General features: G+C 42.3%; 2 protein-coding genes across 3 annotated transcripts in view; both read right to left on the bottom strand.

Moving 5' to 3' along the window:
• Nucleotides 1–14,935, bottom strand: part of tgfbr2l (transforming growth factor beta receptor-like) — a 397,772-nt gene that overhangs the window by 205,166 nt on the left and 177,671 nt on the right. The window lies entirely within an intron of this gene.
• The window catches only part of enox1 (ecto-NOX disulfide-thiol exchanger 1), a 134,033-nt gene that overhangs the window by 20,974 nt on the left and 98,124 nt on the right, over nucleotides 1–14,935 (bottom strand). For both annotated transcript variants that reach the window (XM_050048850.1, XM_050048851.1), the window contains 5 exons: nucleotides 14,328–14,495; nucleotides 13,369–13,575; nucleotides 12,728–12,961; nucleotides 7,198–7,410; nucleotides 1,453–1,559 (listed from right to left, as the gene is read on the bottom strand). In XM_050048850.1, coding sequence (XP_049904807.1) covers nucleotides 1,453–1,559; nucleotides 7,198–7,410; nucleotides 12,728–12,961; nucleotides 13,369–13,575; nucleotides 14,328–14,495 — 929 coding nt within the window. The remainder of the gene's footprint in view (nucleotides 1–1,452; nucleotides 1,560–7,197; nucleotides 7,411–12,727; nucleotides 12,962–13,368; nucleotides 13,576–14,327; nucleotides 14,496–14,935) is intronic.

The raw sequence follows: 14,935 nt of genomic DNA, 5'->3' as shown, positions 1-14,935 counted from the left end.
TAGTGTTATCCAATTGCATGCAGTGATATTTTCTAATGCATGCTTGGTGCCGCCCCTCGAGTTGGGCCATTTTCATTACTCATAGCCAGACCCTAAATCTTTCTAGATTTCCAGGCTAGAGGCATCTAGGGAACCAATCTAAACTCATCAGCGTCGTTATTCTGTAGCCATTACAATGTGAAACCAACATTTACTTCATAATGAAACTTGTCTATTTCCAACCTGGTCTCACTCAGGAGTTGTTGAAAACTGGTGCTAGGTCAGACACTGACAAAAAAGCCGTCCTTTCACAGCGGCGTGATACATAGCTGGTCGCTGTTATTGTTTATTGGTGCCCAGCGGCATCAGGCGGAAACACGACGGGGCAACAATGAGAGTTAAGGTGGAGGAAGTCCAAGTATGACAGGCTGGAGGGGTGGTGGATGGGTCCAACAACCACTGACGTTCACCCGGGAGGCTGGTGTTTACTTCCTGTGTGATTGTAAAGCCAAACCCGTGATCTTTTTTCCTAAACCCAACCACATACTTTTGTTGCCTAAAACTAACCTTGTGCGTTTGTTGCTGAAGGTAAAAAAAAAACGTCAATTTGCGAAGTTGTACTAACGATGTGCATTTATTTTTGAAAGAGACTGAATACAAATCGTACATTTCCTCTGAAAACCGAAGTGTATTTTAAAAAACAGACAATTCATGTAACACACTGAAGATGACACATCAAGAACCAATGCACCCAGGGTACCATGCATGTCGTATCTGAACGTGGAAAGTCCATAACCAAACGTTGATATGTGACGAGGTCGGTTTGAGAATGTGTTGTTGTTTCCACTTCACTGTGATGTGGAAACTTCAGTTTACAATGAAAAACTGTTCATTCAGTTGTTGAAGACCTGAGGCTGTTGCATACAAAAGCTAATAATACAACAGCGTGTAGTGTGTTTTATTTCTTTGTTGATTTTGTTTTTATTTCTGCACTTTACTGTTCCAGTTTCAGCCCCCACAGATGGACAACAGGCTGCTGTTGCTGCAGGCTGCAAACAGACAGATCCTCCCTCCTCCTATACACAACATCCTCATGTTCATACTTATTATCTGGATTTGACTCTGGATGAATAATTGATCAGAGACTTAACCCTGGAAATCACTGTTGCCATAGCAGCACCTCACACTTTGGAGGAGACATCAGATCTTTGCTTTGGATCTGAGCTGCAGAGAGGAAGAGACGATCAGAGGCCGCTGCCAGACAGTCTGTCAGTCAGTCAGTCAGTCCGTCAGTCTGTCAGTCAGTCAGTCAGTGAGGGCGAAGCATCCAGGAAAACAACAACAGGGGCAGTGAATCCAACAGATGGTACAGGGCTGTCTCTGTCAGCTGTCTCCTGTGGGACTCAGAGAGGACAGCAGAGAAGAAAGCAGTGGGCCGGGGAGGGAGGAGACGACACACAAAGGTATACCAACCTCACACTGCTTGCGCCAAATGTCTATGTTCTTGCGCTGTGCTTTTGAGAAATGGTCCCATGCCTTTTGCCTGGTGGCGGCGGTGAAAACGGCGGTGATCTGCTCGACTTTGGGGTGAACAGGGAGGAGGAGGAGGAGGAGGAGGAGGAGGGAGGGAGGGTCAAGACAAAACAAGCCGTTTATGTAGCGTTGTAGCACTGACTGAGGCTCATACAGCAGGCAGAGGAGAGACTGTGGACACACTCTGACCACAGACAGCTTTCTGTCATATTAAAGGAACAGTCCACTCCTAAATGAAAACAGTGTCATCATTTGCTCAGGAACAATCTTCATGAAGATTCATGCCAAGAAAGTCCCGATCACTTTATGTTGGCCCCAAATCCAAGTTTATTCAAAGGTTTTGTATTGAACATGTACATGTCTAAATCATTTTTATTGCCTGCAGGTGAACAAGTTGTAACGTAACTCAAAAACTTTCCCAGACTTTCTCAGTTGCCTATAAAAGCCTGTGGACTGACTTCTATGTAAAGGACTCGTAACAAATTTTCAGGGACAGTCCAAAAGGATGTGATGTTATGAAGTGATCCCGAGTGCCTTGAATCTTCAACTCTGCAACAGTAGCTACTGTCACCAAATGGCTGGCACACACCACAACAGTCCACACATGCTGTTTCCATTAATTTTGCAGCAGCGGTGCGACAGAGACAGACCTTCACTTAGCGCCCCGCAGCAACTCAACTTCAGCCAGAGCAAGACTGAACGCCCAGACTGACTTCTCATCTCCCAGAGTTCCCACTGGACCAGCAAACTTTCTGTTGCTGCAGTTACATGGATTACATCCCACTGTGCTACAAGGGTGCTACAGTGGCTAAAGTCTGAGCTGCTGCTGTCTGCTCTCCTCCCAGGGAAGTAGTGTCCTTGTGGTGAGTGAGGTGGAGGGTCGGTGGTCTGTGCTAGATCACGAATTCTCAGTAAATCATAAATTTAGTAAATTTAAATTCTGTCCCCCTTATCATAACTCCACCCTATAGGCTATATTTCTGTGTATTTCTGCATCATTATGTTGTTGAATATTATTTCTGGTCTACATGATTCAAGTTGAGTTTTAACTAGTCTCGCTCACCAGACCTTTCTCAAGAAAAGAAAGGTCTGGCTGCGCCGACTCTCACTTTAAGATTGGAGAAAAAAACGCCCCGGCTTTTTTTATTTCTTTCAACCAATCACAATCGTTCTGGGCGGTGCCACAGCAACGGTGCGCTTGCAAAAATATTGCCAGGGGGAAACAGGTTTTGGTGTAACACGCCCACAAAAATATCGGCTACAGGACGCGAACCATGGCAGAAAAATGGCTACATCCCCGGAAGATCAAACACTGCAAAAGTTAGTAAAGGACGTTTTGAAAACTGCTACACAACAGAAGGTGGTAGGGCGGGACTTCAGCAGGTGGCTTGTTCCGCCCAATGAGAGGCTGATCTATGCAGCAAACTTCCGCCCACTCAGACTATGTTTTAACAGGCTACAAGTTTTGGGTTTTCAATCGGCTATTGAAAAAAACCCCTACAATATCATGTCCATATTGCCATTGATTGTGGGCCATTAAATCAGTAAAGTCTGCTGAGGTCTGCACCCATGATGAACAGGTATTTGTATTATATTCTGTCAGCTGTAGAGGATATATGACTTTATTGTTGAGTTATTGTGTGTAAAATAACCGTCCTAACTTCATCAATAATGGGACTTTTTATTCACTGATGAATTTATTTACTCTGACTCATTGGTTAGATGTTTGAAGTGATCGATTTTTGCAGAACTCATGGAGCTTTGGCTGCTGAAGCAACTGAGACAAAAAAACTGAAAAGCAAAAGCAGCCATCTTCAGACTTCAACTACAGGAGGTGCTACTGTACTGAATATACATCTGATGGGCCTCCGAAGTCCTGCAGAGTCGCTGAGCAGATGATGAGAGAATGTAGAGTAACATCCCAAATGTAATATAATCACTTTTATCTGATAGATAAAGTACAGAAGTGTAGAGCTGCCACAACAGAGAAAAGTTAAGGGGGCTGGAGCCTATCCCCGCTGACACTGGGCGAGACAGGTCAGCAGACTATCACAGGGCTGACACATAGAGACAGACAACCATTTACATGTTTTTTCTTTTGGTGTGACGGCTCTACACTTCCATAGCACAGTAAATATTATTATAGAAAATCACTGACTTTGATTTTTTAATGTGATTCAGCCACAAATTCAATGGGTTAAATAGGAAAATGGATTAAAAGCATTATCATATCTGAAGATAAACACTGTAGATGACAAACAGCATCTGTCCCCGCTTATTAAACCAAATGAAGTAAAAGAAAACAGACCAGCTGTCTTGACGTCACATCAGGTCATGTGACAGATGTGATCATGTGACGAGCAGGTCTCTCTCCTGCCTGCTGCTCTGTACTTACATCACCTGCAGCTTCACTTCCTTCACGACTGACAAAGGCAACATTTATCCAGACTGGACGCTGAGCTGTGTCACGTCACATGTTTAAGATATGTTATGATGTCATTAATCTGTGTGCTGTAATCACTGTAAGAATGAATCAGTTAACAGAAGCCAAGCGTCCTGAGGTTAAATGTTGCCTTTCAGAGTTTTTCTCTCACATTTTCTGAGCTGTAACATTTCCAGCAGTGACATCACATTTACTTCCCAAACCTGCATGAACATAAAATCCACTCATTTCAATCAACATCTGTCGCCTCACTGAGCTCAGGACTTTCTCTGATCGACACACAGAAACACACACGACCCAAACTGGACACACAGCACAGAGATACTCACCGATCTGAACTCCAACGCTCCACTGTGGCTGCAGCAGACTTACCAGACCTGTTTACCTTTATATTTTATTCTGTATGAAGCAGCTTAAATCTGCATTAAGTGATATTTCATTAACAGCTTTCAGACTCTTGGAGCTCCTCGTTTGGGCTCCAGCTGTCTCCTTCAGCTCTCAGCTCTTTACAAACACATTGATGGTCCAGGAACTCATTTCAATGGCTTCATATACTGCTGGGTATTTTAATCTATAATACCTCATCATTTATTAGTTGGTTTTATATTGCATTACAGATATATTATGTAACATTTCTGCATTTAAATGTCTAAAAACAACTAAACCAATGTTGTATGTTTGTTTGAGTCAAGTAGACCTATTTACGTTGTCCAAATGTTTCCAACAAGGTTCAGAGAAATTCTATGAAAGGTGACGGTGCGTTTCATTTAGTCGCCTGTCAGTGGTGTCATATAAACTTTACCCCCTGCAGTGGCTTTGACTTCCAGCGAAACACAGGAAACAAACAACACAGCAGATCCCCCTGATTTTACTATTCACATACAGGCAAGTTGCTTTCAAATTTATTAATGAATGCAGTTAACTTTTTAAATAAAAAGGTTGTGGACCATTTACTATTCAAAAGTATGCAGTAATTTCATATTATTCCCTGTGAAATATTACAGGATGCAATCACTGGACACTACGCCTCCAAATATATCCCACTTAAGATTAGTGTGTGCAACTGCAGATAGACACAGTCCGACTGGATTAAAAGATCAGGTATGGAAACATCTTGGCTGTAAGGTTGAAGGGAAGAGGGACCTGGACAAGAGCCACACTGTATGCAAGTAAATTCATTAGTTTAATTATGGGTCACTACAAATACAGTATGCTATATGTTTTAAAAGTATCAAGTATTCACACACAATCGTTATCGTCCATATTGTCGGACTTCTCTTAATCAATTAAAAAACAGAGGACCATCTCTTTGGAACAACCTTCTTCCATCTCTACGATCATCATCTACATTATCGTTATTCAAAAAACATCTGAAAAGGACTCTAATTTGCAGAGACTCTTCACACTTCATTGATTCATTTGCGATTTTTGTTGTTGTTGTAAATTGTACATCTTTAACAATTTTTTAGCCTGGAAATCTTGTTCAATTATGCAATCTTTGTTTTTTTAAAATCTTTTTTTCATTTTATAAATGGTTGTTGTTATATAATAGGGGAGATATCTTCATAAGACATTTTTGTCTTCTGACCTCTCCTGCACAATGATTTAACTTTTAATTTATTTTTCTGGTATTTTCTATACATATATGTGCAACTACCTAAACTAAAAACAGTGAGAAAAGTAAAGCATGTCTAACAATCAAACATTCTAACTCCACGTGATGCATCGATAATCGCTTCATCATCAAACTGTTGCTCTGAATCGTAATCAAATCGTGAGGTGCCTGGAGATTCCCACCCCCTAAATCCCATTAAAGACATAACTCTCACGATCCAGCGCTACTTAACGACGGCATCAAAGTCCGTCTTTTGATATGGTTTTGACTGAGAAGCAGAAATTATATACTGCGTCTGAATCTGCCAGGTAACTAAGGTTATCAAATATAGTGTAGTATAATTATAAAAAATAGTAGATAATGGAAATACTCAATAAAGTATAAGTACCTCGAAAATGAACTTAAGTACAGTACTTGAGTAAATGTACTTAGTTACATTCCACCACTGTATATTTGTCAGGAGCAGGTGGAGACCAAAGCAGAGGAGCTGGACGTGACGTCAGAAATCACCTGATGCAGCTTTAAATCTTCAGAGAAGTGACAGTGAATGAAACACATTCCTGCATTCAGACCCCAGCTGAGGTCATCAGTCACCGAGCGAGCGACTGACCCAATCACCAGCTCACAGTGAGCTGAAGATAATGGAGCTGATGGTGAGACGGATGGGGGAGTGTTGTCATGGAGACTGGGCTGAGTAGATCCTCGCACAGTAAATGAGTTGCATGGAAGGAAGGCTTTAAAATGGATGTGGTGGAAATGGCTTCATGGTCTGTACCTCTGTAATCTGAGACTGCACCACACCCTGCAGCACCGTGCCACGCTGTGACACTGTGGGGACCATACTGGCTGCTGATTTCACAGAAATGTGGTTGGAAGATTTTTAGATACTCTCACATAATATCGACAATATAAAACTGATGCTGGTTAACCCCTGACTGTAGCAGCAGCTGTCACTCATTACTCAGATTATTTAACGAGTGGTGCAGTATCAGAGGTGAGCTGTGTATCTTCACTAATTCTGTAATATGTCAACTGTGCACTTCAATTAGACACAGCAATAAATTATTCTATTAGCATATACAGTATATTTTATTGACCTATGACCTTTTAATATTATCAGCTTCATTACACTTTAGACTGCTGTCATATTAATACTTTACTCCCTGAACAAACATATTTTTCTGTACTTGTTCGGAGTATTTATTTGCACCTGTGTAAGTATAGTTACACCACAGCTATTTGTCTATTTACACCCACCCCTACCATGTGTTATTATAGATCCCACTATGTGCTGTGATTGGCTAGTACTCGTGACGCCGATGCATCAAGGTTGGAGACAGTTAAGATTAGTAGCCAATAATGTTATTTACACCTAGGCGTTAATAGCATCATTGGCCATGGACAACTGGGTACTATGTATTTATTTTATCTACTATTACCCTACTTTACGAAGCGTCAGTTTATCCCATCATATTCTCACACTCCTCAGAATGATGAAGCTTTATGAAACATGATGCTCTCTGTAGTGAAGTGATGAACTCACCTGAACACCTGCTCAGCCTCAGGTATGACGATGACAGTCGTCCTGATCGACTGTATGTGTTAATAATAAATAAAGAGTCCTTACACTGGGTTAAGATGGCAAGCAGGGCGTTCTTGAAGATCTCCTTGGCGCGCTCCATCTCCTCCTCGTGCTGAGCTTTCTCACTCATCAGCCGCCGGACGTGGCTGTTGGCCGACTGGATCATGGAGTAGAAGTTATTGGCGGTCCGTCGGTTGACTTCGCCGCGGTCGATCCAGGTGAACAGCACCGCCGTGGCCTCGCTGAACTTATTGTCATCTGAGGGGGAAAGGTACAGAGGAGTCAGATACTCAGGACAGGAACTAAATCTGATATATGAGGTACATCTGGACGGTGTTTTTACAGAACGTACTTTTACTACATGAAGCTAAGAATACTTCTGTACTGAAGTTAGGTTTTAAAGAGGGACTTTTACTTGTAACAGAGTATTTTTATATTGTAGTGGTACTTTAACTTCAGTGAGCTTGTTCCTGTGTCATGCACCATCAGATTAAATGGCGACTGCAGAGCAGGGTGTGAAGTAATTTCATGGGACCTTTAACGTTCAGTCGGGCTAAACAAACAACAGAGCAGCTAGTGAGGACTGAAATCCTCCTCTGGGGGCATTCACTGTTCACGGCTCTGTGAGTCACGCCACAGCCACTGAACACAAAGAGCATTTTTGATTTTTTAACTTTTCAACCAAAACCTCGAGCTGCAGTCGGTGTCAGTCATAAAGAGTGCAGAGTCTCTGTGGGGCCTCCGTCACTGCGTTCTCCCCCATTTGAATAATAATAATTGAACGGAGCCACGGAGCCGAGGACGACGGCAGAACAGAGTGAATTAGAGAGCATTTAATGAGCTCAATACCCGCTGCAACACAACCTGTAAGGAGACACTTTCCCCCCGCTCAGATAAAGCCCCATTCACACACAGCAGCAGATTACAGTCACATTACAGTGAGCACAATGAAACACAGCTCGACTGGGACGACTGCAGGAAGAATGGAAATTTATTTCCCCCGCTGAGTGAAGTGAAGAATGAATTCATAAAGAGGTTATTCAGAGAGAAAACATGCTTGTTTATGTTGGGTATTAGAGGATGGATGAGGAGCGGCACACAGGCGCAGGTTCTGAGGTAAATTAGAGATTCAGCAGCAAATACTGACACAGCAAAGCAACATGCTGCTGCTGCTGCTTTCTAATAGAGAATTAGAATTACTGCCTCAGGGTTACATGCTTCTGTGAACCATTCAACATTCAGACAGTTTACGTCTGTGAAAACATGAACGTTTCACACACATCTTCAACCCGGCAGCAGAAGATCTACACAATCAGCACAGTTTCAAGATTAGAGTCACTGATTCAGTATCTGACCAAATGTCTCCCCTTCTGTTCCTGAGATTTGACACGGACTAATGGACAGACAAGTGTTTTATGCTGAACATAATGATGTCACAGTGAAGGTGACCTTTGACCTTTGATTATAAACATCATAATTTTATCTTGTTAGACATTTGTGTAAAGTTTTGTCATATTAAGTGTATGAATTCTTGAGTTATGGCCAAAAACATGTTTTGTGCCATCACACTGACCTTGACCACTAAAATCTAATCAGTTCATCGCTGAGTCCAAGTGGATGTTTGTGCCAAATTTGAAGGAAATTCTCAGAAGGCCTTCTTGAGATATTGCATCAACAAGAATGAGATAGATGCAAGGTAACAACAACTTTGACTTTTGACCTTCAACCACCGAATTCCAAGTAGTTTATTCTAAACTAACAAATGGATGTTTGAGCCAAATTTGGAGAGATTCCCTAAAGGTGTTCTCAAGATATTGCATTCACAAGTATGAGACAGATGCAAGGTCACAGTGACCTTTGACCACCAAAGTCTGATCAGTTCATTGTTGAGTCCAAGTGGACGTTTGTGTCATATTTAAAGGAAATTCCCTGAAGGTCTGCTTGAGATATTACATTCATAAGAATCAGACAGACTCAAGGTTACAATGACCTTTGACCGCCAAATTCCAAGTAGCTCATTGTTGTGTCCAATCAGAGTCTAATCAGTTCATCGTTGAGTCCAAGTGGACATTTGAGCCAAATTCTAAGGAAGTTCCCTGATGGCCTGCTTGTGATATTGGGTCCACAAGAATGTGATGGATTTGAGGTCACAGTGACCTTGACCTTTGACTCTCAACCACCAATTTCCAAGCAGTTCCTTTTTGAGTACAAGTGGACGTTTGTGCCAAAACTGAAGAGATTTCCTTAAGATGTTCTTGAGATATTGTGTTCAAAAGAATAGACGGGATGGCCATTATGTATTCTTTTTTTTATATTATTTCTATGACTGTTAACAGTACAGGACACATATCAGCTCGGTAAACCACTCGTCTCGTCTTCTTCTTTGAGAGTAAAAATCAGAAACAAGAAGGGGGAAATGGAGAATTTGTTTTCATACAGCCAACAAAATTAATCAGATAGTTTTGACTTTTGTTGAGTCGATCATTAATCTTTATAAACTAATGTTTAAACGTGTTGTAAACTTATTAATCAGTGATGTAATCCAGCCAAAGACAACAGGAGCGGTGGACGGTGAGTTTCTCTGAAGCAGTCTTATGTTGTCACAGTAACAGTAAGGAGCAGTGTGCTGAGTGCGGAGGAGGACAAACAGCTTTCTACTGTACAACTGGAGCATATCACTCACGGAGATACAAATCAGCCACAGCAGGAAACATGGAGAAGGAGGAGGAGGAGGAGGAGGAGGAGGAGTGACCTTCACATTCCTCCACAACATCATCCCTCATCTCTCGCTCCACACCTCCACCAGTTAACTCCCACGTTTCCTTTCACTCCTCCAGTTTGTCCTCGTGCAGAGAAGCAGACTGACTGGTTCAAAGCAGGACAGAGAGGACAGGGAGAGGTCTCTATTAAAACACAACCATTCATGCACACAGGGGTCAGGAAAGTTTTCCACTAGACTGTTTAAGATGAGGAGACGTCCTGTCACAGTCATTAGATTCGCAGTGAGTCCTGCTGCAGAGTGAACGCAGCTCCTCCACTGAAACTGAGGTGATTTTAAAACAGCTGCGTCCTGATGTTTTTACCTGCCTCTGAAAGGTCCCCTCAATTATTCATTCTCATGATTCCTTCTTTTAACGAACACACAAAACACTCGGAGACAACACACGCTGAAGAGAACAAATACACCAATAAACAGGCTCGAATTCAAGACGAAGGATCGCGCATGACTGTGCAGATACTTAAAGCAGCTATAATCAATATCTTTATCTGATCAAGATATGAAATGGTGATCTTGAAATGTGTGTCTATGGTCTCGTCTCTCATCATTAAAGAGCTTTAGTGAGTTCAAGCTCATTTTTTGTGTCTGACCACAACTTTATAATCTCTGTCAACAGATATCGGTGTATGTGTGCAGAATCTGAAGCAACAGGACCAGATTGTGATATTTGTGCAAATCCAAAAATGTTTCATAATGTTTGAAAGTAGGTGTGTTTCTCCTTCTGACCAGAGACGTGGGCTTTTCTTTGGGGCATTGTGGGAATTATTCAATAATTTATCTTCTATCTGTTGGAGGAAAGTTTCCTTTATTGGTGAATCCGTTTTATGGGCGACATTGGAGTCAGAGCTTTGGTACGGTATAAAAGTCTGTATATTCTGAAGGTTAGCAGAGAACACTTGGGTCTTGTCTCCATGCTGCATGTTTTAAAGAGACTTGATTCCTCACATCTAGTCCGTCACTCAGAGGCGGTCCTGGCTAGTTATAAAGCCCTGGGCGAACCATCCAACCCCCACTATGAGCCTCCGCCGTATTCCTGTCTGTGACCCCCATTCAACCCACAACCGGCAGGATTCGCCTTTCCTTTCTGCTGCTGGTTGAAACGTGATAATAGGGGCTCGTGCCCTGGGCGGTCGCCCACATTGCCCATAGCAAAAACCGTCCCTGCTATCACTTCATCAGAGGGGAGAATTTCCCTCACAGCATTTATCTCTAACCCAGTCTGAAAAACTGTTTGTTGAAGGCTGGCACACAGAGTTAAAGAATATCTAAAGAATACTCCTGAAACCTGAAACATATCACCATATCCCACGTCTCAATCAATCAGTGCTAAATTTGGAAAAAGGCCTGATTCTGAATATGTAAGTGGAATATGTTGTTTCCATGACCCGTATCAAATTCAGAATATTTTCATGTATGGAAAAATAGTGGAATATTAGCGTGCATGTAAAGATAGCCAATGTCTGTACAAGAGCTGCCCCCTAATAGTCGACCAAACTTTAGTCGACCAGAAAGGTTGCTAGTCGGCAAGATTTCATTGGTCGCTTTGTTGCAGAAAAAACAAACATAAAACTCTATCAGGAGTCAGGTTAATTTCCAGGGCTGGTACCTGCGGTTATTCCACAGGCTAGTTAATAACATGTCGGGCAGGAAATCCAAAGTGTGGGATCATTTTGAGAAGGTGAAGGACGAACCCAAGGTGATATGTAAACTCATCTTCATTGGTCGACTACAAACATGACGTATCATCTGAAACATGGAAGTAGCTACATGCCCATTAGCCCACAGCGTCATTAACAGGCGGCTCGCTCAGTGTGTGACGTGCACTTGTAGATAAAATATAGGCCTATATTAATGAAGGTTCATTAGTACGGTTTTGTATTTCTCTGTAATGTAGCACAGTGTTAATGTTACTGATACTATTCTTTCTCACACCTTCAACTCAAACCACCAAGATCGTAAACATGCAGGTGACTAGTTGACTGATGGCCCTAAATGATGACTATTGGTCGATGAGGAAAATTCTCAGTTGGGGGCAGCCCTGGTCTACACAGGAAGTAGATGACATGTTTATTCCTGGGACACTGGACAGCAGAAACTCCTCCTGCTTTGTTTAATCAGGTTATTTGTTGCCGCCTCTCTGAAGCTCTCTAAGTATCTCAGTGTAATAACCAGAGCAGTTAGAAAAACACACAGAGACAAACATGTTCTGTTGTTGTTTCACACAGTCAGAGACAAACCGAGCTGTTGGCTCATGAAGAATATCAATAATTGTGCAGCTTCCTGAATGATTCACTTCAGCGTGTTATTAGGTTTCACAGCAGGTGATCTACAGGAGATTTTACACACACACACACACACACACAGGACAACAGCTGTGTTGACAATCACATTATTTGTAGCGTTGTTCACGGTGACCTCTCAATCTTTAAAGCTCGGAGAGGTCGAACATGATTCAGATTAATGTGTTTGATAAAAGTGATTGGCTTCTCTGAGTGTTTTTTTTATCACTGTATCCATGACGACGGCTGCAGATTTCTCAGCAGCAGCCTCCTGAAGCCTCTGTGGACGAGTTATTGTGAACTCACAGCAAACAAAACTCTATTTTACTTTACAGTCTATTGTTCATGCACGACTATTGAGAAGGTTGTTTCTGGACTAGAAAATAATTTCAGCATCTAAGTTCACACAGTCAATTTCATTCTTCTTCTGTCTTTAAAATGTTAATAACACATCTGGTGCCTGAATGATCCTGTTTTTCATCTCTGCCAGAAGAAGAATATAGCAGATACTCCTCACCTTTCAGTCTCTCTGCCAACATGGCTGCCTCGTGTTCAGAGAAGTGCACTATGGGAGGGGGAGACGGTGGTCGCAGTCGGTCTTCGTGGATTTTGCGGCGATGGCGTTCCTCTCGTGCCAGTAGGCGCTGTTTACACTCCCACTCATACAGGTCATCTCTGGCCTGGGCAAAGTCTACGTGGATCCTCCCCGAGTCCTTTTTATCAGTGCTGGAGCCGATACGCATCCTGTACCCTGAGAGGAGGGATTTCCACATCAATATGTTGTTTTAAAGTATGTGCAGTAGACACATTTTTAAAATAGTATCTGTATGTCTATAAAATGTATCTGTATTTGTATAGATGTACCTGTATCTGTATATCTGTTCATGTATCTACATCTGTATATATGTCTGTGTATCTGTATCTGTATCTGTATAGATGTGTCTATATTTGTATCTATATAGATGTATCTGTATCTGTACGTATATGTGTATCTGTATAGATGTATCTGTATTTGTATTTGTATAGATGTATCTGTATCTGTATCTGTATCTGTACTTGTACCTGTATCTGTACGTATATGTGTATCTGTATAGATGTGTCTGTATCTGTATAGATGTGTCTATATTTGTATCTGTATGTACATGTGTATTTGTATACCTGACAGGTAGAGAGCTTTGTCCACCATGAACTCCTCACTGAAGCGGATGTGGCAGAAGTTCTTCTTGCTCTTGCGGATGGCGATGATGTCACCACACTGGTCGAACACCTCCCTGATGATCTCCTCTGTGGCGTTCTCCGGCAGACCGCCAACAAACACTGTCTTACAGCCGGGGGGCCGCTCCCGAGTCGACGGAGGGGGCAGGTCTGAAGCACAAACATCATCATCATCTGTATCATCACTGTGATGACCACATAGTTCCATTTTTCCTGATATAGGATTTTTAGGATTTATAAAACACTTTTTTTATGAGCTCCTTGATCCAAAAACTGAAGGTCCTGATTCTGAAACTATAAAGTAATTGGTTTAACTTACTAGTACAGAAACACAGTAGAATTTAGTGACGTAAGAACTGGATTAATTAATTGGCTTTATTTGAGCCAATACCGATCAATTAAAGTATAACCGGATCAGCCCAATGCGGACAAGAAACCCCTGATAATAATAATAATAATTATTATCTTGATGCTTTTGGCCAATGTCCATTTTTTTTTACATGTTTATTCACATGCTTGTTGTTGTTTGGGATTTAACTGATTACATATGGTTCGTGCACTGTTTAGTTTTTACTGTTGATTTGTTATTTCCAGAGCAACGAAACAAGAGACCAGTGTTTGTTCCCTGTTCGCTGTGTGGTCTATTTCTCTCTGATGGAAATAAAAAACAGCCCTGCAGGTAGGAGAGTCTGAAAGCACCTTTTTAGCTGCCTGCCTGCATCACATCATGTGCAGCTCTGTATTAATCACTCCTCTGAAGTAAACTTCTCTGCTACATTAAAGTACCTGCTCTGAGACCACAGACCTGCTCACACCTGCGACCTGCAGCGGCTCTGTCGACCCTCAGCAGCCCAGTGTGTGAGAGTGTGTGTATATAACACAGTGTGAGTGTGGGGTCTTACTGGGGTTCTGGGGGAACAGAGTGCAGCTCTTGCAGTGGATGATCTCCTTGATGAGCGGCATGTCGGGGGGTACGGGCGGGGGCGGGACCAGGCTGATGCCCGCCATCAGGGGGTTTATGGGAGCGATGAGTCCCAACCCGGGGTCGAACCTCTGGATGCACAGAGAGTCTGCAGGACACAAACACACCACAGTGAACAGTGTGAGGACGGAAGAGACAGACATGACTTAAACTGGACGCTGAGTTTATACACACACTATTTAATACAGATCATCCATCATATCTGATTATAAAATTATAACATGCTTTAAATGCAGTGTCACGTCTTCCATGTGATAAACTGTTACACTCTTGCAGCCCAGTCGCCAGAAGAAAACGTTGGCATTGTATGTTTCTGCAAACCTTGTATATTTGCAGTGGAGGGGATGATGGATGGCTGCCAAGCTGCAGAGCACTGTTTGAGACCAGTAATGTTTGTGGCAGCAAATGCAGGAATTATCAAGGAGGCATGTGGGACATTTCCAGCCATGTTTGTTGCGACTAATCTGAGCATGCAAGCCAAAACCTGATCCCTTCCTAACCATGACCGAGTGGTGTTTGTGCCTAAAC

This window comes from Epinephelus moara, chromosome 7 (assembly GCF_006386435.1).
Source record: "Epinephelus moara isolate mb chromosome 7, YSFRI_EMoa_1.0, whole genome shotgun sequence".
Classification (NCBI taxonomy): domain Eukaryota; kingdom Metazoa; phylum Chordata; class Actinopteri; order Perciformes; family Serranidae; genus Epinephelus; species Epinephelus moara.
This window is presented reverse-complemented; position numbering and strand designations above follow the sequence as displayed.